Source organism: Podarcis raffonei, chromosome Z (genome assembly GCF_027172205.1).
Source record: "Podarcis raffonei isolate rPodRaf1 chromosome Z, rPodRaf1.pri, whole genome shotgun sequence".
Lineage (NCBI taxonomy): Eukaryota > Metazoa > Chordata > Lepidosauria > Squamata > Lacertidae > Podarcis > Podarcis raffonei.
This window is the reverse complement of record NC_070621.1, coordinates 18,944,816-18,968,956: the sequence shown is the minus strand read 5'-3', so window position 1 is coordinate 18,968,956 and position 24,141 is coordinate 18,944,816. Positions and strand designations below refer to the sequence as shown.

At 47.6% G+C, this 24,141-nt stretch overlaps 1 protein-coding gene across 1 annotated transcript in view; it reads right to left on the bottom strand.

Moving 5' to 3' along the window:
- NOTCH1 (notch receptor 1) overlaps positions 1-22,637 on the bottom strand; it is a 94,085-nt gene extending 71,448 nt beyond the window's left edge. Inside the window, exons 1-2 of the mRNA XM_053375006.1 lie at positions 22,077-22,637; positions 12,405-12,486 (exon numbers count right to left, since the gene is read on the bottom strand). Coding sequence (XP_053230981.1) covers positions 12,405-12,486; positions 22,077-22,155 — 161 coding nt within the window. The 5' untranslated portion in view covers positions 22,156-22,637. The remainder of the gene's footprint in view (positions 1-12,404; positions 12,487-22,076) is intronic.
- Between the last annotated feature and the right edge of the window lie 1,504 nt (positions 22,638-24,141).

Sequence of the window (24,141 nt, the reverse complement as noted above, 5' to 3'; positions counted from 1 at the left end):
GACTCAGAGCCTCTCCTTCCAAGCAGTTCCTGTGATTCCAGCACACGCTAGGAAAGGAATCAAGGGCTCTGAGCTTCTTGACTCCACTAAAGCTGCATAGATCTGGATTTGCCATGAGTTTCTTAAATTTAAGAACATAAGAGCCTGCTGGATCAGGTCAAAAGGGAGCCCAACTAGTCCAGCATCTTGTTCTCACAGTGGCCAACCAACCAGGTGCCTCTTCTGGGAAATCTGCAGGCAGGATCCAAGTATAAAGCAACTCTCCCTTCCTACCATTTTCCAGCAACTGGTTTTCAGAAGCATGACTGCCTCCAACCCTGGAGGCACAGCACAGCCATCATGGCTAGTAGCTATCAACAGCCTTCTCCTCCTCCATGAGAGTTACCAATCTTATTTGTAAGCCATCTAAGTTGGTGGCTGTCACTGATGCCTGTGGGTGGAAGTTCCATAATTCAGCTGTGCACTGTATGAACCTATGGGTGGAGGAGTTCTGCATGGTTTTGTACCTTTTTGATCGGACCCCTCCCCCCCGACTTACAAATGAATACGGCTGATATAGTAACCTGGGGCATTCGGATACAGTGGAACCTTGGTTCTTGAACTTGATCCGTTCCGGAAGTCCGTTCAACTCTCGAAACCGTTTGAAAACCAAGCCACAGATTCTGATTAGCTACAGGAACTTCCTGCACTCAAACAGAGCCGTGTCGGATATTTGGCTTCCGAAAAACGTTTGCAAACCGGAACACTTACTTCCGGGTTTTCGGCATTCAGGAGCCAAAACGTACAAGTACCAAGGCGTTCGAGAACCAAGGTACATATGCCATGAATAGATCCAGTTGCTACATTCCACACATTCATATGCTTGTGGTTATTTTTATTTGTTTTATGTCTGGTTTTTGTTTAATAGTGATCTGTAATTGCATATGGACTGTGCATATTGTCAACCTCTCTTAAAGCCATCCAAGTTGAGGCCGTAACTGCCTCTTGTAGGAGAGAGTTCCATAGTTAAAATTCTGCGCTGCATGAAGTACTTCCTTTTATGCATCCTGAATCTCCAAAAACATCAGCTTGATTAGATGTCCACGAGTTCCAGTGTTAGAAGAGAGGGAGAAAAGCTAGATGTGGAAAAGACCATGAGTTGGCTAGAAGTCACCTTGTACCCATTAAAGAGCAACAGCGCAGAACCCTGCACAACCCTGCCCTCCGCTTTCTGAGCCTATGCTAGGTGTGGTTTTCACCCCACATTCCCAGATCATTTCTTGAGACCTCAAAATTTCATTTGAAACGGAGAAAAGCAAGCTGTAATTCACAGGGTTGAAAATTATGCCCAAAGACATTCAGAGACTTGCATATACAGGGTTAATATTCAAAGACTTGAAGACAAGAGATTCTTCTTAGATTTTTTTTTTTAAAGAAAGAAAGAAAAGGGGGTGGATGCAAATGATCATTCATAATCCCTTCAGTTGGCAAAGGAGTATTTCTGCTGTGAATGGAACCTTGTAGATGCTTCATTCAAAAGCAGTTCCTCTCTTCCAATCCCAACCCCCCCCCCCGCCGCCCCATTCAGAGACAGACACAAACAGTGATTCTCCCCCCACACTCCTTTTATCAGTGGGGACTGTACTGTCTTTTCATTACAATAGGGACTCCCAATTCTTAAAAAAACTTTAAAAAAAACTTGGGTGACATTTGCCTACATAACAGCACTGAGGATTTATTCCATACATCCCTCCCTGCCCCACTTGGGATGGAGGAAGAAAAACAATTCTAAGTTGCACACAAGTTGGAAAAGAAACCCTCCCAAACTTTCACCATAAATGGTAGACATGGGTTTTTGTTGTTGATGATGATAAAAGTTCGCAATTCTGTCTGCAATTTGTTTCTAATTAAGAATGGGTTTTTTTGTGGGGGGGACCGCAAACACGACCAAAGAGGCACTTTTTTAAAAAAAACACCGCCTGCCATTCATAACTTGCACCTTGAATTTTGCCACTGCTTAATTGTGTCCCCCGCCCCCTGCCGATGGCATCCTGGAGTGTTTTAATAAACTTGGATCTGGATGTCTGATGGATTTACTTTTGCACTGCTGTAGGGCAATAGCTGGAGCAATTGTATCTGGGCTAGCTGGTCTAGACTTTCTGAAAGGGAAGAGCAAGGTGGGGGGATTTAAAGGAGGAGGAGGGGAGTGTTAAAAAATGTGGCCCCGATCTCAGGCTGCTTTGTGGTGCTGTGGAGCATTAATGGAGGGATGGTTCTGTTTTTGAGACAAGACCACCTTCCCAACTATTAGCATGTGGCCCAAGGACTGATGTCAAAACCAGACTAACTATTTCCTAACAGTTGCTGTCACCAAAAACAAAAAGCTTCACAATCTTTCATCAGCAGATGAGTCAGATGGCATACCAAGCAACTGAGAGAACATTTGCAAGGGGGTTAAGTAGAGAACTCCGGACAGTCAGAAGTATAAAAGCAAACCACTAGAAATGAACATGGTTTTTGTTTTGTGTTTTTGTTGTTTATTACCTATCCTTCCCCCCTAAGGTTCCAGGACAAGTGACAACATTAAAAGCCGCTTAAAACAAGTTATAAAAACAAGGTGGGTGCTAACAAATGTTGTTGTCTGTTTTTTCCTCAAGCACTATTATAAGAGAAGCTTCTGGTTGTGTTTGGTGGGCAAGAGGGGGAAAACAATTGCCACTTCCTAAAGCAAACAAGCAGACTTTGCAGAGCAAAGAAATCCTCTCTGCTGGGCTTGGGAGCATACTGTCAGCGGCTCCTCAGACCAAGATTCAGTCAGCGAAGCCCATGTGTCAACATGAGGCCTTATTGACAGACTCTAGACAATGAGGGGAGTCTTGGCCCTCCCGCCATTCTTCCATGGGGTCTCTTGGAAACCCACCTTTCATGGTGAACAACAGGCACTCTGCGGAAAAGCAGTCTGTCACCCCTCTGCCTTTTGACTCTGAAGAGGAGGAGGCAGCTGGATGGGGGGCAGGGGGCGGTTTCTGAACTCTCCCTGCCAGCTTTAGCTTTAAGTTGCTGTTTGCTCCAATTCAGTGCTAAAGATTAGATTTCCCCAGGAGAAAGCAGTGGGGAAAGCTGAAGTCTGGATGAGCCCAGTGTTCAGTCAGAAATTAAAGCCAACCCCCCCCCCTCGTGTTTCTACTTGTTGCACCAGACTCTCGTGACCAGCTGTGTGTCTGGAGCAAAGAGGAACGAACAGCCAGTTCCATCCAAGCCCCCAAGCTATGAAGGGCTCACATTTTCTTGCCAGAGCACCTCAAATGACTGGCTTAGCTGTGATTCCCAGAAAGGGAGAGAGATGAGGATGCAGTTTTGGCATAATTTTTACAAGGTACAAATCGGCTTTCTGGACATATAAATGCCACCTGAATAAGTGTGTGTGTGTGTGTGTGTGTGTGTGTGTGTGTGTGGAGGGTAGATATATACAGGTCCAAGGAGCATGCAAACAGGAAAAAACTTGTTAAAGAAGGCACTGGTTTACGTGCCTGTAAACTCTTGCAGGTAAGCCAAGCGTGAAACTTCTCTGTTAAAATGCAACTCCTCACCATCAATCCCTCTTCCTTGAAACCTTCCTTGGTCATTCCACTAAAAAGGTATGGCAACCCAGACCCAGGAAGTTAATTGCTTTCAACTTTGATGAACTCTACCCTTGAATAACTTCAGACATGGGGTGGGGGGTGGAGATAAAGAGAAGCAGAGGCAGAACAAGGAATCAGTGCAAAACACTCATCAGACCAAGACACAAACAGGGAGGTGGGATTTCCTGGGGGGGTACTAAGAGGCAAGGGGTGACAGGGAGGCACTGGAGGTGTAAATGCCTATCAGACTTGGAATAAATGTGAAATTAATTCTTGCCATTTTGTCTCTACAGCTATAGCAGGCACTGTAACCTTTCCACAGTTTTGACTTCACCCCCAAAGGCACACCCCTAAGACAATGCCAACAACATTATCATGTAAACTGCTGTTCTGATTAATGCTTCTTATAAGATAGGGCATGGTGCATGCCAGATGAGTTTATGAAACCAGTAGCCTGGAAAAAGAAAAGGGAACCACTGAGCTGTACTGAATCTGAGCTGTTGACATTGCAAAGTAAACTGCACTCATTTCTTGGGAGGGGATGAGGGGGGCACTGCCTCATCAGTATGAGTTATTGCCCCAGCCTTTGAATAAGTCAACTCTGTCCTCCTTCCCATGGATAAGAGGGGTGTGGAATGCAGCCTTTGGAAGTTCCCCCCAGGCGCTCTCAATCTAAAATTCCTGCAAGATAGCCGGCAGGTCCAGGGACTCCCCCCACCCCACCCCACTTAGGAAGTGCCATTCTATTCAGTGTGGGCCAGGAATCTGATGGGAGCACAGAAGATGAAGAGGGGAAGCCTTGGGAGAAGCATGTGGAGAGCCACTGACAGCCAGTGTAGGCAATACTGTACTGAGCTAGATAGGCCAAAGGTCTGGCTTGCTATAAGGCATCTTACGAAATTGTGGACGTTGTAGGTGTGTCAGTGTGCAGGTTCCCTACTCCCCAAGTCTGGCTTCCAAAAAGCGCCTCCTGAGCCAGTGTGGTCAGAATGCTACTGGGGGTTCAGTGTCAGAGGACCAGAGTTCTGAGTTTAGTGGGCACAGGCCATCTCCCCTTAGGCAAACCACCCCCACAGGATAGACTTAGGGTTGTTCTACCAGATCCCTGCCTGGTTCCAGGTCACTCCAAGGACAGCTGCACGTGCCCAGCATCCAAAGACTGCCAGCAGCAAAAGGCGACAAGGCTATGAAGCAGATTTCTCTCCCAACCCCACTTCCAAATAGCGCCCAACCTAGGAAAGGAGCCAAAAGGCTGTCAGAACCTCAAAGAGGTGTCAATTCTTTTGGAATTAAGACAGGGACCAAAATTTCACACTCCCTGCTGCAAAGCACAGAAGCCACAAGATGTTGCCAGAGCTTGTGTGTGTGTGTGTGTGTGTGCTTGCAATGTTTCTATGCCAAACCCAACACTTTATACAATGCAGCTGGACTGTCCCCGACTGAGATAAGCAAGAGAGACAGAGCGGTGTAATACTTAAGTATGTCGGACTAGCAGTGGGGAGGCCCCTGGGTTCGAATCTCAGCTCAGCCACAATCCTCACAGGGTGCTCTTGGGCCAGCCCCACACATATTCGCACAACAGCCCCACACTCCCCCCTTTCCTGTGGTTTCCAGCAACTGGTATTTGGAAGCATTGTGGCCTCAAAACATGGAAGGCAGAGCATAGCCATCATGGCCAGTTGCCCTCAAAAGTCCTCCATGAATTGGTATAATCCAATCTTCATGAAATCTTGGTTTAACTTTAGACCTTGCAAGTTTGGGGGAAGAGAAACCGGCCCGATGCAAGGCAGGGCTGCATGCCCAACTGAGGAATAGAATTTAGGGAAGGGGTGTGTTTGTTTCCTTCCACTTGCCGTCTCTTTATAATAATGAACACAGGCCCACAATACCGGAAGCCAGTCCTTTAGCACCAAACTGCTTTTTTGTTTTGTGTCATGGTCTGCTCTCAGCAGAGCCACAAATGCATTTCATCTCTCTCTGCAAAACCAGAAATGCCCATTTAAGTTTACAGAGCCACAGAAAAGAGGAAGCTGCGAAGGAAATGGCTGTGCTTGTAGTTCAGTTCTGGGTTGAAGCAAAAGATCACCCTGTCTCAAGCAGAGGAGGCACCCTTGTCAACAAAGAATAGCAGCCAAATTAGGTTTCACTTATTGTTTGTATTTTAAAAATTATTATTTATTGCATAACATTCATAGACTTATGGATGGTAAAAAAAGGCGAATAAACCTCAAAGTGGTTTACAAAAAATATATATGAAGCAATGAAATCATCAGTTAAAACAATTTAAAACTTTGGAATTCCCTGCTTGTTGGAATCGAACAGGTGCCGTCACTGTACCCTTTTTGGCACTTGCTAAAAACATTTTTGTTTAGGCAAGTCCTATGCCAATATGTAGAATGTCTGGTGCGTGTTTTAATCCAGTTTTTAGTTAATTGCTGATCTTACTTAAAAAAAAATATTTTAACAGTTATTTTTAACTGTTTTAACTGATAATTTTATTCTTTTTGTAAATCACTTTGAGGGTTTTTTCACAAGCGAATGCATTTTACTTTTAAAAAATGCTATGTGAAACTTTAAAAAAATCCTAAACAAAAATGTTTCTAACAGGTGTACAGCAAAGGGGCTTGCCTGACATCAGTAGGCAAGGAGTTCTGAAGGGCAGGCACCACCACATTAAAAGATCTGATTTCTTAAAAATGGGAATGAGTGTTATGTGGGACCCGTAACAGTTCCAGTTCCAGTAAGACTATTCCCTGTTCCTTTATGGACTTCCTCTGGCTATTTTAACACCACATCCTTTTCCTGCTCACTGAGAGTCCCTATTCTCTCTCTTGCCCACCCCATCCCCCACTCCCACATTGCTGTTATTTGATGGAATTAACAGCAGCTTAAAACGGGAGGAAAAAACTCAGGCAAAAAAAACTTCCACCTCTCACAGCATTAAACAATGGCGTTAAATAACCCCAGGGCTGGATGGGAAGAAACCCAATACCCCACCATAAGAAGCTTTCCATGCAAGGTCCTTTACTTACTCCTCTTCTGGTATGGTTTTCTCTGCAACACCCATGAGTGTTAAGCAACCCCTGCAAAAAGCTAAGAACCTAAGAAAGGCCTGCTTGATTGGGCCAAGGGAGCCAGTCCAGTCCAGTATCCTTTACTCACAGTGGCCAGCCAGATGCCCCCAATAGGAAGCCCAAAAGCAGAACCCAAGTGCAATAGCTGTGCTCTCCCCTCCTGCAGTCACCAACAACTGGTATTCAGAACCATTTCTGCTTCAAACTGTGGAGGAAGAGCATAGCTATCCCATGTCAGACATACTGGCTGCTGGCATCTATTTTGAACCTTCCATGGCCAGAGGCTTGGGAGGCAGAGGCAGTTGCCCGGCTGGTGGGGTTGGAAACAACAAGAAGCAGTGCCTCACAACTTCATCCCCCCTCATGAGAATGAAGAATCAGTTTCAAACATCAGAATCTAATTTCTAGTCAGCTGCCACTTCTGAAAATGATGCCTTGCGGTGCATCACCCAACAATCACCTGGCCTCCGTTCATTTCCAGTAGCCAACAGCACCAGCCATTTAAAAAGCTGTTCTCTTCATAGAGTGGACATGCCTTGGCCTTCTGCGAAAATGGCCCCCTTGGTTGGGCCACCCTGCTCCTCTTGGGGCTCAAGTCGCAGTGTATTGCCAACATAGGCATAAGATCAAATTGCTGGAACCAAGGTTTGGCCTAGCTGGGCAACTACCAAGGGGCCACACCTAGAAGGATGACCACTGGAAAAAGCCCCTCCCCATCCTCTTCCACACTGCTTGTCCACCTGACTCTCACTGTGGCCCAGACAACTGTGGCAGCAGGAGAGAAACCTCCTGTCAGCCAAAATGGGAATGCCATTGCCATGCAAGGCCGATGGCAAATATGTTCACATCACCTGGGCTCCAGAGCTGCACACATAAGCCAGCCCAACTCTGGGCCAGTTTATGAGCGCATCCTTCTACCCAATCACTGATCCAGACCCCGCCCCCTGCAACAGCACCATCTGCTTCTAACTAAGCCAGCGGGTTGAGGGAGTTCCTGGGAAAGTGGCAAGCCGCGTCACCACAATCCCAAGACAAATAAATAAATAAGCAAGTCCCTTTTCATCTGTGGTGGGGATGCCAGCCTGAGAGACAGAGATGCCAAGGTCTAATTGGTACCTACGACAGCTAGATGATCCCTACAGAAACCGTTTCATCTGATCTGGGAAAAAGCATTTAGCCCATGTGGAGGGCCCAATTTTTTCCTCTGCAAAGCTGCAGTTAGCACTTTCCACCCCGAAGCCACAGGACTCCACAGGAAAAAAGCTGAAGCTACCATCAGTGCTTGTTGGCACAAGACCAGCCCTGCCACCTCCAAGCACTCATTTTGTTTTTATCATATTATATATCTAGATAGATAGATAGTTTTGCTTTCTGGTTTCTATGTGCTTTTCTCGCTATTTTTGCAAGGATGACGGAACACAGATCATCACATGCAAGGGAAAAACTTCGTTCTAAGCAGGTGGGCTGGGACTATTATTCCATTTATTTATTGTAAAAAGTTGGCTATTTTCTTTCTATGGGCATAGCATATAATCTAGTAAGAACAAAATAGTGTGGCTAAAATTAACTTTCATAAATTTTTATTTATTTATTTTTACCCCATTTTTTGGAAAGGTCTTATCTACAAAGCAGCTTCCACTGTTATCTAGAATTGTTTTGCAAACGTTACAGTATATAAAAAAGTTCACCTGGATGTGATTCCTATTTACCAAAGGCAGCCAGGAGAGTTTTAATTTGCCTTTTGAAGTTGGAAACAAGATCTCAAGTTGAGGAGACCTCCTGCACACTGTGGCCACTGAGACATGATTCTCTTCTCAAAACGCTTCAGCAGATCCCAGTTTCAATTCCTGCTACTGCCTTGAAAACATCATCCAGGTTCCTACACTGTCCACAAAATACAGTGTAACAGAAACATCTTGGAAGGGTAGGGCCCTGGCTCAGTGATAAGAGCAGCTGCCTGGCATGCAGAAGACAATCAGTGCTCATGCATAGAAAGAGCAGAAGAGGAGGCAACTCTGGAACATGTTGCTTCCTAGATTTTGGTCCTCTTTGAAGGGCTGATGTGGGGGAATATTTGGCCCTCCAGATGTTGCTGAACTACAACTCCCACCAGCTCCAGAGAGTGGCCAATGGGGCAGGGAGGATAGGAGTTGTAGTTCAGCAACATCTGGAAGCTGAAACGTCCCCCCCCCGCCACCTATCCAGAGATTGTGGTCCAGGACAACAGCACCTTAGAAATCCTGCCAAAGAATTTAATGTCTTATTTTAACTGATGGTATATAACCCATTTTGGCAGGCTCAGTGGTCGAAAAGCAGTTTACAAGTGCTATAAAATAAATAAACTGCATATAACAATGCCATTTGCATTTGTCCAACTATACACAGCCAGGCTTGGATGGGCAGCCATGCAAATATATCAGCCCTCAGGGTTGCAGACCTTTCCCTAGAAAACCTTGAATGGGAAAACATTTTCTCTAGGCAAATCTTAAGCTTGATTTTTATCAGAACATTGTTGTTCAGGTTGCAACTGAAAAATGTTCTGATACCCAAGACAGAGAGAGAGTGCACCATCCAATGCAGCATGCTTACTTGTTTACTTTCATATTTAGTTGAAAAAATTAAAAAGCTGGAAACTTTCAAACTTGCTGAAGGTTGCCTAGCAATATTGCTCCTGAAGGCTTGCTTCCATTTGTGATCACTGCTAGCAAATTTTATGAAACAGAAAAAAGGTTCCATTCCACATCGCTGCTTGGCCCTTTCAATGATGATGAACACTGGAAGCCGTCCAAATATTGATATATATATGACATGACCTAGAGGTTTCTAGGCTGGCTTGAGACACCAGGAGGAAATTCATGGCTGCGTTCTCCCACTGTCATCCTTGCTCATACAAGTGGGAAGTCCTCTGAATGCCGCACGCCCCCCCGCCCCCCGGCCACAGCTCACACGCCTCAGGCCTAATTAGATTCCCCTGCCATCTGTACATCCAATGTAAATCAAGGGGAATACAAGAAGGCTTCTTTTTTGGAGGAAGAAAGAGTAAGGGGGGGCAGAATAGCCAAAGAGAGAAATTGGGGGAGGGGGGACACCCAGAGAAGAGAGAGTGAGACTGGGGGGTGGGTGAGGGTACAGGAGGTGGGGAAGAGGAGTCAGTTATGCATTCTGGGAAGCCCTCCGCGATTAGTCACATAGCATTAATCTGCCTCCCGCAACAATAGCTGCTGAATTTCGACCGAATCCCAGCTGTCACTCCCTGAATGAAAGAAAACAAGATTTAGAGCGTCAAGCGTCCTTACAGCTTCTGCAGAAGGGGTGGGGGGGACTGTGCGGTGCGCATTCATTAGCGGCTCACAAAGGCGCCCAGCCTTTGTCCCTTAAATTGCTCATGTGCCCGATTAATTTGCTGAAGGGTTCTCTTCTCTCTCCCCCTGTCCCCCCGTCTCACGCCCATCATCCCCGGAGCAAACAGAAGACGCCAAATGTGGGGGCAAAATTAAAGAAGTGGAGCAGACAAGGGACAGAGAGGTGCAGGCTTTCCATCCCCCACCCTCAATTCCCAACTGCACCGAAAATGTCTGCCATTCAACAGTTGGGATTAGGAATGCCTGTAGGGAGAGCTGCTTTCTTAGAGAGAGAAATGCGCCCCCCTTTTTTAAAAGAGTCTTCACATTTGCTTCCAACAGGTGGAGTTAAAAAAAAACAACCCAAAACAAGCAATCTCAACATATCCAGCTCTCAATCAAATTCTGTTCCAGGACTCTTGCAAGCAGCGGATTCCACTGAACATATCCTGAGGCTACATGCATTTGGGGACAGGAGGGGCTGAAAGGCTGCTGCCTTTTGCTTTTCTTTTATAGAAGGGTTAAGAAAAGAGAGCAGAGGTGGAGGAGATGCTGGGTCCCCACCCCCACCCCACATTAATTGGTGGGCAACTTGTTCCCTGCAGCCATCACTTGGGGAACCCCATGAGAAGTTCAAAGGCTCTAAAACTTTCCTCACTGTGGGGAACATGGGGGCACTGCAATAAAGCTACTGGCACTTCCAAGTGCAGCTGGGGGGGGGGGAATCCCTGCCTGAAAACCTGGAGTGTCACTGCCAGCCAGTGCAGACAATTTCCATGGTCTGACTGCATATAAGGCAGTTGCCTATTTCCATAGTTAATTCACACAAACATAAGGCAAGCGTCCTGGAATGGGTCAAAAGGAGTCCCCATTTAGTCCAGCATCCTGTTTGCAACAGTGCTCCAATGGCAAGAAACCTGCAAGCACTACCTGAGCTCAAGAGCAACTCTCTCCTCCTGTGATTCCCAGCAACTAGTATTCAGAGGCATGGTGCTTCTGACATCTCTTTCTTCGGAAACATTAGGAGTACTTGGGTGCGGGGGGGAGGCTGCTTTGCATGCAGAAGGTCCCAAGCAGCATCTCCAGGCAGGGCTGAGGAAGACAGACCCCTGATCCCAAAACCCTGGAGAGCTGCTGCCAGCCACTGTAGACAACACTGGTCCAGATAAACTAATGGCCTGACTATTTATTTATTTATTTATTTATGCGAAACACACATACTGCTTGATAGTAGCAAAAACTCTCAGCGGTTTAAAAGCACAAGGCAGCTTCTTATGCTCATCATCCTAAATCTAGACAAGGGCTGGCTATTCCCAGTTGGAAGAGGCTCTGTCCCTCAACCCCAGTTATCTCTAATCCCCAGCACAGAGCACAAGTACAACATACACTCATTAGGGCCATACACAATTACAGATCAATTGACATGGATAGTTTAGGGTTGCTCAGTTAAATTGCAATCATCCCCCTCCTTCCCCTTCCACAAAGTTCAGCATGAATTAAAGGGGAGGGTCTCTCTCTCTGTGTGTGTTATCCTCACGATAGCTCTTAGATGCATGCTGCCCTGTTGAAACTACTTTGGATAATGGCAACTCCACAGATGGAACTGCACCTTGAGCCCAGCTTCAGCTCCCAAGGATCCAGACTGCAAACTCCCATCAGCACAGCATCATTTCATATCTCTCAGACACACATATGCCTGTGTTTGCAGCAGTTAATAGAAGATGCACATCCCCAAACTCTTAGTGGGGATGGGGATTGGGAGCGATGGCAGGAAATTGTTGGCTCCCAGCGTCACATCTATCACATGTGGAGACTAAAAGTTGTCTCCCTCTTAATAGGCACACCCCAATGTAATATCAGGCTATCTGACTCCTTCTGGAAGACATATTGTAATCCTGGACTTCAAACTCAAAATGTAAAGTGTCCTATTAAAATCTGGAGCCCTTTTCTGCCTATTAGAACCAGGTTACAGATTAGTTTCCATCAGTCCATGTATGTTTTTTAAAAAACAAAACAGGTAGGGGATCTGTTTCAGCCCAAGGGCCACACTGCCTTCTGGGCAACTGCCCAAGGGCCATACTGCCCGTGGTAGGTGGGGCCAAAAGTGAGTAGGACAACCACTTTAAGTTATACCTTTGTAAGTAGGTTAAGGGTTGTTTGTTGTTGTTTTTACACACTCCTCTCCATCCAGACAAACAGAGGGTATCCTCAGAATTCAAGGACATATTCCAAGCCACCCAAAAAAATTTGGGATGCGAAGCAGGGTGTGTGTTGCTTGGGGAGATTTCCAAGGGCCAGACTGAGAGGCCTTGAGGGCCACATCTGGCCCCCAGGTCTGAGGATGTAAACCAGAAGTCACACCTCCACTTGTATAATTTCGCACTTACCGGCAAACCCCTGTTCCATTGGGGTAGGTTTCACACCTTCCTCCATTCAAGCAGGACTCTGAAGCCTGGGAACACTGGATGCCTGCAATGAGACCGCAGAGAGTTACAGTTGGTACCTCAGGTTACTGACGCTTCAGGTTACAGACGCTTCAGGTTACAGACTCCACTAACCCAGAAATAGTACCTGGGGTTAAGAACTTTGCTTCAGGGTGAGAACAGTAATCACGCGGCGGCAGCGGGAGACCCCATTAGCTAAAGTGGTACCTCAGGTTAAGAACAGTTTCAGGTTAAGAACGGACCTCCAGAACGAATTAAGTTCTTAACCTGAGGTACCACTGTATTTGGGAATTTGGTTGAAAAGGCAATGTTGGACAGGGCTTAGATCATAGGACTTGAATCTTGAAACCTGGGAAACTTCAGACCACCTTCATTCTTAAGTCAGCCAACAGCCTGAGTCTGGGCCTTGCCTCAACCTCAGATCCCCATCTGTGAAAAGGGGACAGGATTCCTTTACCTTGTGGGGTTGTTAATGCTGAGAGGAAAGAGGCCTGGTGATTATATTTCGTTGACTGTGGCAGGATTCAGGGTTTTTTTTAAAACCAAGCTAGAATGCTAAGTGAGTACAATGTATTGTTTATGGAGTAGGTCACCGCAAGCCGCCTGCCGCTTATCTCCACCCTAGTTTATTATTTGCAAGGAGTGATTATTCTGTGGTATTATGGCAGTGGACAAAGCTGTAGTCTAACTCTTGATTTTGTGAGAAACGTATTGTTATCATTTGTTTTAATATCAAATAAATGTGTTATAAAAAAAAGGAAAACATTATTTCCAAGCCTTTGGAGAGTAGTAAACATAGAATAAGCAAAAAGGAAACAAGTTCAGATATAGCAGAAATTGTTTGCAATTCAGTTTAGGAACTGAAAGCAACCCGAAGATTTGCAAAGAAGGGCATTTTTCTTTGTAAAGAAAGGGATTTTTTTACAGCCCTCCAGTTTTTCTAGTTCTACACGATTCACTTTCCTCCACTGCAGACATCCAACAAGTAGCAATTCTGCATCAGTCAGGCAAAAGAAAAGAAAAGAAAAGAAAAGAAAAGAAAAGAAAAGAAAAGAAAAGAGAAAAGATGCCTCTTTCCACCAAAGGTCTCTTTCTGAACACTTCCTGTGCTTCAAGTTCAACACCACCAGGGCTAAGCCACACGTGGAATGAAAGTGTGGAAAGGCATTCTCGCTTGCACGTGGTCCCAAACACAGCCAAAGACACCTCTGCCGCCTTGGAGCAGGCTAGAGATCCAGGTTTGAATGTGTTAATTGCAAGTCAGTGTTAAAGTGCAGTTAAAATAAAATATGCAGTTAAAACAAATGATGCAATGAAGCCCATGCTTCCTATCTGTGCATAATTTAGCTTGGAACCAGAGTCCCAGTTCCCCAAGAAGCTAAAAGAGGATGGAGGGGCGAGCAAAGATAGTGGGAAGAGGAGGGAGCCTGGCAGGGACATGAATCTGTGCAGAATGGCAAGTTCCAGCTCTAACTCCGCAATTTCGAGCCACATCAGATCTCCTTCTTGATTCTCCCTGCAGAGTTCCAGACTTCCCTCCACAACCATAAGGACTAGGGTGGGTTTTTTGTTTTAATGTTTTGAAAAGGAAGAAAAATCAGGATGCCAAATGCTATGCCTAACTCAATTCAGGGAAAACGTGCACAGCCCTACAGATAAGATCCACAAACTGGAACATGTTGTGGTTTGCCAGCAGTAACGCATTGCAACAAGGCGCATCCTGGCTGAGCATAATTCTGGTTAGCCAACAGAGAGACCTCAGGGCCAGTTTTGTGGAAAAGCAAATGTTGCAAGTCTGATTCTCAAACCAAATCCAAAGAAGAACCATATTGTGTTCTTGGCTGTTGGATGAGCCACATTTTTTAAATGGGCAAGAGGGTGGGTGTGGAGCTGTCAGTCCCAAAATCTGCCCTGCTTCCTTGCAAATAGGAAGTTCATGTCTGACCAGCAATGGTTTCAAAGCACATAAGCGTGGGCTTTGTTTTAATAGAAAAAGGTTCACGCCACCCTGCTGGAGCCCCATAATGATGTCAGCGGTAGTTACTCAGAAAACCAAGCTCAGCATCAGACCCTCAAATGTCAGGACTCGGCCACAGGGTACCTGTACTCCAACTGCTACTGTTCAGTCTTAACCCAAAGGCTCTTTGTGAAAAGGAAAAGAGCAAGAAAGCTCTTCTCCAATGGGGTTCTAAAGCGGCAAATGAGACAAGGCTGAATTAGTGGCTAAGGTGCAAGAGAAGCCAGCCGGCATCGTTCAGTAAGCCAAGGACAGGGAGTTTTATTTCAGCTCCCAAGGGCCACAATTTTTCATTGCCAACCTTCTGGGGGGCCACATATCAGAGGAGGGCATGGCCAGGGAAAAAAGTGGGAAGAACAAATGGATGCAGCTGTTACATCTGAACAGTACGCTCTGCTGTAGCCATGCAAAAGTCAGAAGTTTGTACACACACCTCTCTCTCCATCCACACAAGCAAACAGCACCATCGTGGTTTAAGGACACCAGAGCTAGCCAGGTAAGAGCACTTAAGGAGAGGGCAGTGCAGGGCTCTTTAATGCAGCCTGGTGAATGTGGGTGGTCCAGAAGAGAGAGTCCTGAGGGCCACACCTGGTCCTTAGGCCTGAGATTCCCCACCTGTGTGGTAGCTCACTGAAGCAAAGAGCTGCCTGCTTAACTTCTGCAGTTGTATAACAATGGCAACAGTAGTGGAATTTAAATGCTCATTCATTGGATTGCCTGGAAGGCACGGAAGTACTTGCTCATCAGAAAAGAATTGTTGATTTCTTCTCTTTAGGTCCCTGATGGGTCACATGAGACAGGCTATGGGCAGGGCTGCTACTGCAGACTTACCTGCATGGCTGAATCTTGGGATCCTGGGTGCAAGGCTACACTTAGCCAGGAGAACCTCAGACAAGCAAACCAGAACCAAGCACAACCCCATTACTGCTCTGCTTTGCTCTTTATAGGCTGCCACATATACCTTGTTAAGGCTGCTTTTGAGACAAAAGATGAAGGAAGCCTAGATTGTGAACCAGCTGTTTGGCCTACTGAGGTAAAGACTGTTTTGTTTTATTGTGGTTGTTTATTACTGATTGCATGTAAAGCCACTCTGAGTCTTTTTGGCTGCAAGTGCTCTAAAACCAGAAAACAAGGACTTTCACCCAATAAATAAACAAAATACCCCGGGCTTATGACTTAGCTTTCAACAAGGTGAGTTCAGCTCAGCACCTCAGCATTAGCTCTCTCTCTGTAAAATTAAAATGGGTATGATGCTCCCATCACATTCACTGTGAGCATAAGCAAGAAACTGAAACATTGGTCTCTGTCCCAAAGAGGCCGGGGCAGTGACTATTCCCCCAAATTAGCAAAGTATTAGTATTTCACTTAAGTTTTTAAGCTACTGCTTCAAAAACATTCAGGCGGGAGATCGTCCTTGCAGGCGGGGCACGGCTGCGTTCTAGAAAGCCTACCACTCAGGACGGAGGAAGCCAAAAACCTGTCTTTCATTCAGAGCTACAGTATAGGAGTTCAGGTTCTTTTCTTTCCAGAGGGCAGTCACAGACACACACCCCGCCACCATCCTGCTCACAGAACACACACACACAAACACACACACACTCTTACAAAGCTATTTTTGAATTGTCTGGCTGCTCAGATATTCATGAATATTTTTTTTTAAGCGCAGTGTGTCTGCAAAAGGAGCCCAACAGAGACCGGGATAAGAGAGAGTTGTAAAGCAGGCGGGTCCGAGTTCGTGGGAAAAAGCAACAGCTGCAGAGCAGAGCTCTGGGCCTTCCCCAAACAAAGCGGGAAGGGAGGGGGTGAAATCAGAGCTGCCCATTGTCAAAAGCCAAGGATACCTCTTGTATTTACTACAAGCTGATGGGGTTGGCTCAGTCCCCTTGATACCCAACACCTACATGCTCCTGACTGAGTCGGGAGAGAGCACTCTTCAGGACCCATGCACACACAGACATACCACACACACACACAACACACACAGCAACCTCAACCAGGCACTCTAGTTACCGATAGTTCATAAAGAAAGTGGAGGATGGGCCTGTGTGTAGCTGGAACTGCCGCTGGGGGAAGAAAACACAGAGCGAAACTAGACACTGACCCCAAAAGGTATGCAAAAAAAGAGAGCTGTTCCTCCTCCATTTCCCGGAAGGCAAGAGGTGAAATTATTATTTGGCATGATGACTAAGGTGACTTGCAGACTTCCGCTGCGCACAGGAACACCAGAAAAGGATGGCCTCAGGCAGCCCAGATCCTTAGAAGGCCCTTCCAAAGGGGCGGTTCACATGTGCACACACAACAACTTGATGGCTTGCACCAAATGTGTGAATACTCTGACTGAAAGAGGACCTGCTCCAGAAGTAGCCTGTACATAGCTGTCAACTTTTCCCTTTTCTTTTCTATTCAGAATAAGGAAATTTCCCTTTAAAAAAAGGAAAAAGTTGACAGCTATGGGTATGTCATGAGCATGGGAAGAGACTGCCGGGCCAGGCCAGAGGCCCACCTAGGTGACTACTGAAAGTCCACAAGGCGGACCTCAGCGCAGCAGCAGCCGTCCTCTTCTGAGGTACCCAGGAATGCTGGTTTTCAGAAGCATACTGCCTCCAACAATGAAGGCACTGGTCCCCTTATCCTCCTGCATAGAATCATAGAATTGGAAGTGATCCCAAGGGTCATCTAGTCCAACCCCCTGCGATGCATCCATGACAGATGGCAATCCAACCTGATTTTTGTCTCATCGCCTTTATATAAAGCCATCCGAGCTGGTGACCACCAGTACATCTTGTGGCAGCACATTCCATAGTCCCACCATAGCACAAACAAGTTTTAGGGGGAAAGAAACCCAACAGCCCAGTGAGCACTGAGTGTGCTGAATAGGCATGGGGCGCAGCCTGACTCTTGGAGGGGGTACAGCAGGGTGGAGTATCCTGACTGGAATCCAAAAAAGAAGGACCCTACGCTGCAACATTTTGTTACAGCTCCCAGTTGCTTGTCACAACTGAACCCCAAACTCCACTCAAGGAACTCAGCTGGAAGAGCATCCAGTTTAACCTATGGACAACCAACATGGTGCCCTCCCCCTCCAGACTGTGGACTCACTTGGTGGGCCACAGGTTGCCCATGCCTGCTTTAATCTCTAATGTGCTCTACAACTGCCTGGGGAGTGGCAGGGGGAAGGCACCCCCAACTCCCTATTAGAACTTTGCCCCTAAGCTTTGGTAATGGAGACTCCCGCCTCCTAGTTTCTTCCTTCCACTCAGTGGTGTAGTGTTGGTTGTCAGCACCCGGGGCAAGGCAAGTAATTTGCACCCCCTAACCTGTGGATTTGCGCCCCCTAACCCTAACCCCCAGATGTTGCGCCCGGTGCGGCCGGCCCCCCCTGCACGCCCCAGTACCCAAGATATTTTTGGGAATCCCACAGAAAACCTATTATTGTCTCAGTGCTCCTGGTGATGAAGCTTAAAAAGCTGATTGGTTGAGCAGGAACAAAGGTCCTGACTTTTTCAGTTGCTAAAGAAGCTAAAACAGTCCAGCTTCTATGAGAGACTGGGAGGTTATCAGTTTGACTGGGTCCAAGATTGCACATGCACACACAACCCAGACATGGGAAGGGGTCTGTTTGGCCATTGGCCTGATCAAAAAAGCCCCTCTTATGTGAATCAGATCAGGATTGGCATATAGACTGTGATGGCCCTGCAGCAAAGTGCTAGGACTGTAGAGTGCTTCTGTTCATGGGCCAGTTAATTTTATTACCAAATCAATCAGGACTCTCCATGCAAGCTGTGTATTCCGGTGTGGTGTTATGCTTAGAATCACAGAATAGGATCTGGGAGCCCAGGGTTCAAATTCCCACTCAGCCATGATGCTCACTTGACTTTGGGCCAATGGGCCAGTCAGCGCCTCTAAGCCTACCTACAGGGCTGCTGTGGGGATAAAATGGGAAGACTGAGAACTATGTAGACCACCTTGAGCTCCTTGGTTTTCCTCGTTGGATATAAAGGCAATCAGTAAGATCATAATACACCATTTGGGTGTCTGGGTGTGATGGAAACATAGGTTCCCAATCCCAGCTACGTAAAATCTTCTGATTTCTCTGCTGATTTCTAAGGGAAGTTTAATCACTTCCACCACTGGGAGGGATATAAAAATAGCATCGCAGGTTGAACCAGGAAATGGGCTACCTAGTGAATGAAGTTGTTCGCTCTACCCTTTTCCATATCCATGTCTCTTTCTCCCTCCTCCTCTTCCATTCCATTCATCCCAAACAGCTGTCAGCCCCGCCCCTTAACCATCAATCAGGCTCAGGACCCACACTCACAAACTTTTCAAGAAGCTTTGTAGGAGTTCCCTTCTCTCCCTTATGATTTTTTATTATTATTATTTCTGCAAAACTCAGGGTTATGGCAAGCCTCCCAGGCACCCTCTGCCCTGCCACTGAGCCAGTGGGGGCATGACACAGGGGTTAGAATGTTGGACTAGGACCTGCAAGAGACCAGGGTTCAAATCCCCCACTTGACCATAAAGATCATTGGGTGACCTTAGGTTAGCCTGACCTACCTCACAGGGTTGTTATGAAGGTTAAATGGGGATGGGAGAGAACAATGTACATCATCTTGAGCTCCTTGGACAAAAAAAAGTGGGATATAAATCCATTTTTTAAAAAAAGACAGTTAATTAAACGATGACACTGTGAGAACTGAATTAGGATCAGAATGTAAGACATGGATGGCACAAAGTGGGGGTGGAGGGGGTGTCTTCCTGAAATGACACTATCTGTTGGGTATGAGGAAACCAGGAAAGACCAAGGCTGTGGGGACAAAAAGGTCTTTCTGGGTAACTAGAAATGCAAGTTTTTTTTGGGGGGGGGTGATATTGGGCCGGCAACTTTTGGAAACTATTTACAAGCTGCTCCAAAGTAAGGGGACTGGAGTGCGGGGTGGGGAGAGAATCACTTCACTTTCACTAACATGGGTCAATCCATGCCAACTATCACCAGAAGTTTATTCCAAAAAACATGTACTGAATTGCCTGACCATGTCAAATTATTAGCAAATTATGTCCCTGCTAGAAAGGCTCCTTCTGGCAACCAAAAGAAAAAGAGAGCCCAAGACCTGTGACACTGATGGGAGACTTGAGTGGCAGGGCTTGGAGTCACTAGGTCAACCCCCTTCAACCGTGGGATTTTCACCTGTTGTTGGGCTACAACTCTCATCATCCTGTAAATCAGTGGTAGAGCAACTGCAGAAGATTCCTGGTTCAATCCCTGGACTTTCCAGGTAGGGCTAGGAGAGATTGCCTGACAGCTTCCTATGATTCTCGTAATTGGGCTAGGCCATCGGGGGATGATGGTACTCTGCAGTCCTGGAAGTACAAAGTTGAAGAATTCTGCACGAAGGGATCCAAATCAGGATCTGAGCCCTAGTCTCCTCCCAGCTCCAATCCAGAGAGAGCTATGCTTGAGATGTGTGTGTACATCTATGTGTCCAGATAGTTTAAGGATCCCACCCACCAAACCTCAGAGCAGATCTCTCTCTCCACCCCCACCCTCCGCAGCCCCATTTCAAGGTGCTTGCAAAAGCAAGGATGCCTTCTTCTCCAAACCCACAGCATGTGTGACAGAGAAACCTGAAACTCAATCTTTAATTTAGTTTTTGCTTTTGTTTTTTGTTCAGAGGCTAAACCAACACACCTTTGCAAGTGCCCTGAATTATATACTCTCAGCACACACAGCATCACGGCAGCAACAATCACAAACCGTTCCCTGGCAGCGAAGCGTATGAATCAAGGTGAGAAAAATTGCCCAGCGAGCACCCCAGCATTTAGCCACTGCACACTTTGATTTGAAATTGAAACGACTTCATTCAATGAATCAGGCAGCTGGTGAGAAGTTCCATTCACCCAACACACAGAGCCTTTTTTCCTTTGTCTCCACTACTCCAGTTAAAATTCTGTCTCCAAAACAGATTGCCCTGAGGCACTTCAGGGAAAAGTGAGAACAGCCTGCTCTGTGCAAAACTTTTTTGCCCCATCTCCAAGTCTAGCGCTCGCTGTCCAAGTTCTTCATTCCACTGTCCCCCTTCCCACCAAGGATTCACAAGAGTTCTGCAGAGCAAGAGCACAAGAAACAGCTTGTGACATCCACCCCCAGAAAGTAACACAGCAAAAAATAAAAAGGAAGAGGGAGGTGAAAGAGAGGCAAGGGTGCGAATACAGGAAATATTACGCATATCCACAAAGTAGAAACACCCCCTCAACCACATAAAAAGCACCCTAACCTGTGACATAGTCCTAAATTTCCCAATTAAATCTGAAACCACCATGCAGACAATAGTCTGGCCTTTCACAGCTTCCTACCAAACAGAAGGCAAGTCTTTTCACACATTATAATGCAGCAAACCCTGGTTTGGGTTGGTTGGGTGCTTGCAAAAGAAGCCCCCTCTCCAAGATGGGAGGGGGGAAACTGTGGTTGTGCTCCCAGGAAGAGGCAGAGGACCAGATATCCAATGATTTGGGGTCATCTCCAATGCCAGCCTTGCTCAGAGCAGACTCACTGAAATGAATGGGCATGGTTATGTTTCGGTGAGTGTAGAATCAGAACGGTAGAGCTGGGAGGGAACCCCAAGGATCATCTAGTCCAACCCCCTGCAATCAAAGTCTACTCCGAGAAGAGCTTTGTTAGATACAACTCTTCTCCCTCCTCTCTCCCCATACAAATTTTGTCAGGACTGTGTGCTGCACGGCTACGCATTTGTTCAAACACGGTGCTGGGAGAGTCCCACTCCCACTTCGAAAAGTTTTGCAAAGCAGCTGGAGAGGGGATTCCTCTCACACACGCGCGCGCGCGCGCTCCTATTCTTGAAAGACTGCCGTTCCCAGTAAAACACCAGGCTCATGCTGCATTTGCCCGGGGAAACCAACATCTCTGCAAACTTTTTCGGAGCTGCTTCGCTCATTCTCGCAAAAGCAAAAACTCCCCAAGCAGCCTAGCCGCTCGGTTTTGTTTCACTTTTGTTGCAAACCCCAAAGCGCCCTTTGCATCAAATAAATATGTAAAGAGAGTAAGAAAAGAAAATCCTGCCCTCTTTCCTTTTAAGGTGAGCTGCAGGTCACCGACGCTGCCTGAACCAGCTGCCAGGCAGCTTGGAAAACTCGCGCGGAGGGCAGGAAGGAACCCTGAGGGTAGACTGCGCTTGCACGGGGAGGCTTCCCATCTGAGCTGCTCTGAGCCGACACAACGGCCCGGCTCGTTGTATTGTTTTAATCGCCCTAAACGTCAGCACCACCACGCCGCGGGCAAGGGAGACGCTTGCAAACACAATCGTAGAGTCGAGGAGTTGGAAGGGACACCAAGGGTCATCTAGTCCAACCCCCTGCAATGCAGAGCATAGGAGGACCATACCAGGTAGACAGTTCAGCCCCCACCCCCACCCTCCATTCCATCGCTCGCCATGAAATCCTGAAGGTGGAAAAAGCGGCCCAGGAAGCTCATCCCCCACCGGATCAGGCCCAAGACAGTCCCGCGAACCCCACCAGAGGATGTCCAGGCCGGGGAGCGCAACAGGTGGCCGAAGTGGCGTCGCCGTCTCCAGCGCACCTACCTTGAGCGAAGGCGGGCAGCAGTGCCAGCAGCAGGAGGCAGCAGCAGCCGCGGGGGCTCCGCACCCCAAGGGGCCGCATCCCGCCGCTCCCCAGCCGAGCGCGGCTCGCCGGGTTAGAAGAAGAAGAAGGTCAGCCTCCCAAAGTTGGCAGCGGTGGCAGCGTCCTCTCCGCCCTGCCCACCGAGGCTCTGGCTCCGCACACGCGGCCGCCCCTTCGGTCCGCTCTCGGGCGCCGCCGCGCTGCAACAGCCCGTCGAAAGGAAGCGCCGGGACACTTATTAACTCTCTCTCCGCTCTAGCTCCCCTTGGAGCGCGCTGCCCCCCTCGCCCCGCCGGAGGATCTCTCCGCGCCGGGCCAGGTGCGAAGTTTCCCAGTGGGGCGCAGAGAAAGAGCCCCCGTCGCCCGATTCCCGGTCCCCCTCCTTGCCCTGGCGCGCGGCGGGCTCTCCTTCGGGACGGCCCTTCTCTCGCGCGCCGCACAGAGAAACAGGAACTTTCTCCTCCTCCTCCTCCGCAGCCGCCGCCTCCTCTTCGCTGATAAGTTTGGGGAGTATGTGTAGGAGGGAGCGAGCGAGCGCCCGGCCACAGCCTCTCGCGGGGCGGGACCAGCCGGTCGCGGGGCGGGGTAGCCTCGGGGGTTGCTTAGTTTATGAGGGGCGACTCTCCCCTCCCTCCCTCCCTTCAAAGGGGGCTTCAGCCTTCCTCTTGGTGGGCGAGGAAAAGGCGCTCGAGCGCATGCAAAGTTTGGCGCCTGCTCCGACCCGGCCCTGCCACCCAGAGGGGAAGCTACACCGCTCGCTCGCTCGCTCGCTTGCCTGCCTGCCTGCCTCAGCGCCGGGGAGAGGCGGCGAGGGGACCCCTCAGGAGTGGAGAGGACTTGGTTATTTATCATTTGTTTTTTTATTATTATTATTATTATTATTATTATTATTATTATTATTATTACATTTCTGGCCCTCCCTTTCTACAAGGAGCTATGCCCACTCTCCATTTGACCCTCACAACTGCCCTACAAGGTAGGCTAGGCTGAGAGTGTTAACTTACCGTTTGTTTATACAGTGGTACTTCGGGTTACATACGCTTCAGGTTACATACACTTCAGGTTACTGACTCCGCTAACCCAGAAATAGTGCTTCAAGGTTAAGAACTTTGCCTCAGGATGAGAACAGAAATCGTGCTCCGGTGGTGCGGCGGCAGCAGGAGGCCCCATTGGCTAAAGTGGTGCTTCAGGTTAAGAACAGTTTCAGGTTAAGAACGGACCTCCGGAACGAATTAAGTACTTAACCTGAGGTACCACTGTACTGTATGTCATTTTAACCAAAAAAAGCCCCCAAGGAGGCTCACAAGAATGAACAGACACATACAAATACCATAGTGCAAATATGAAATAATGCCAAGACAAACAACAGAACAACAAATTTGAAACAACAAACACATGACTGTTTCTGCCAAAAAAAGACAAACATCACCCACTGAGCTTTATGGATAAACCTGGGTCTCCCAAGTTCTAGACTGACACTCATACACCACACCACACTGACTCTTCCATACATGACCTTTTATCTTCCTAACAACCCTGCCAGGTAGGTTAGGGCTAAAGACAGGGACTGGCCTAGAGTCACCCAGTGAGCTTCATGGCTGTGCGGGGATTTGAACCTGAGTCTCCCAAGTCCTAGTCGGATACCCTAACCACTATACCACCACTTCAGCCCAATCCAAGCAGTGCTCTCCATATGGATGTCTACTATAGTAGCAGAACCTCAGTGAACCTACCTTTGAACACCAGGTGGTGAGTGACACACACAACTGGAGAGTTGCTCTTGCACTTGGGCTTCTGATTGGGGCACCCAGTTGCCCACTGCAAGAGCAAAATAGGTTGGCCTATGATGGGGCCCCTTTGGCCTGACCCAGGTGTAGCCAGGCTCTTCTTAGGCTCTACACGTCAGTGAAGCAGCAGCGGAGCAAACTGCCTGCTTAGCCGTTGGCATTCTGCCTGGGAAGGAAGCGTGTGGAAGCAGGGAGGAGGAGGAAGAGGAGCACAAGGGCAGTGAAGAAGGTGATTCAT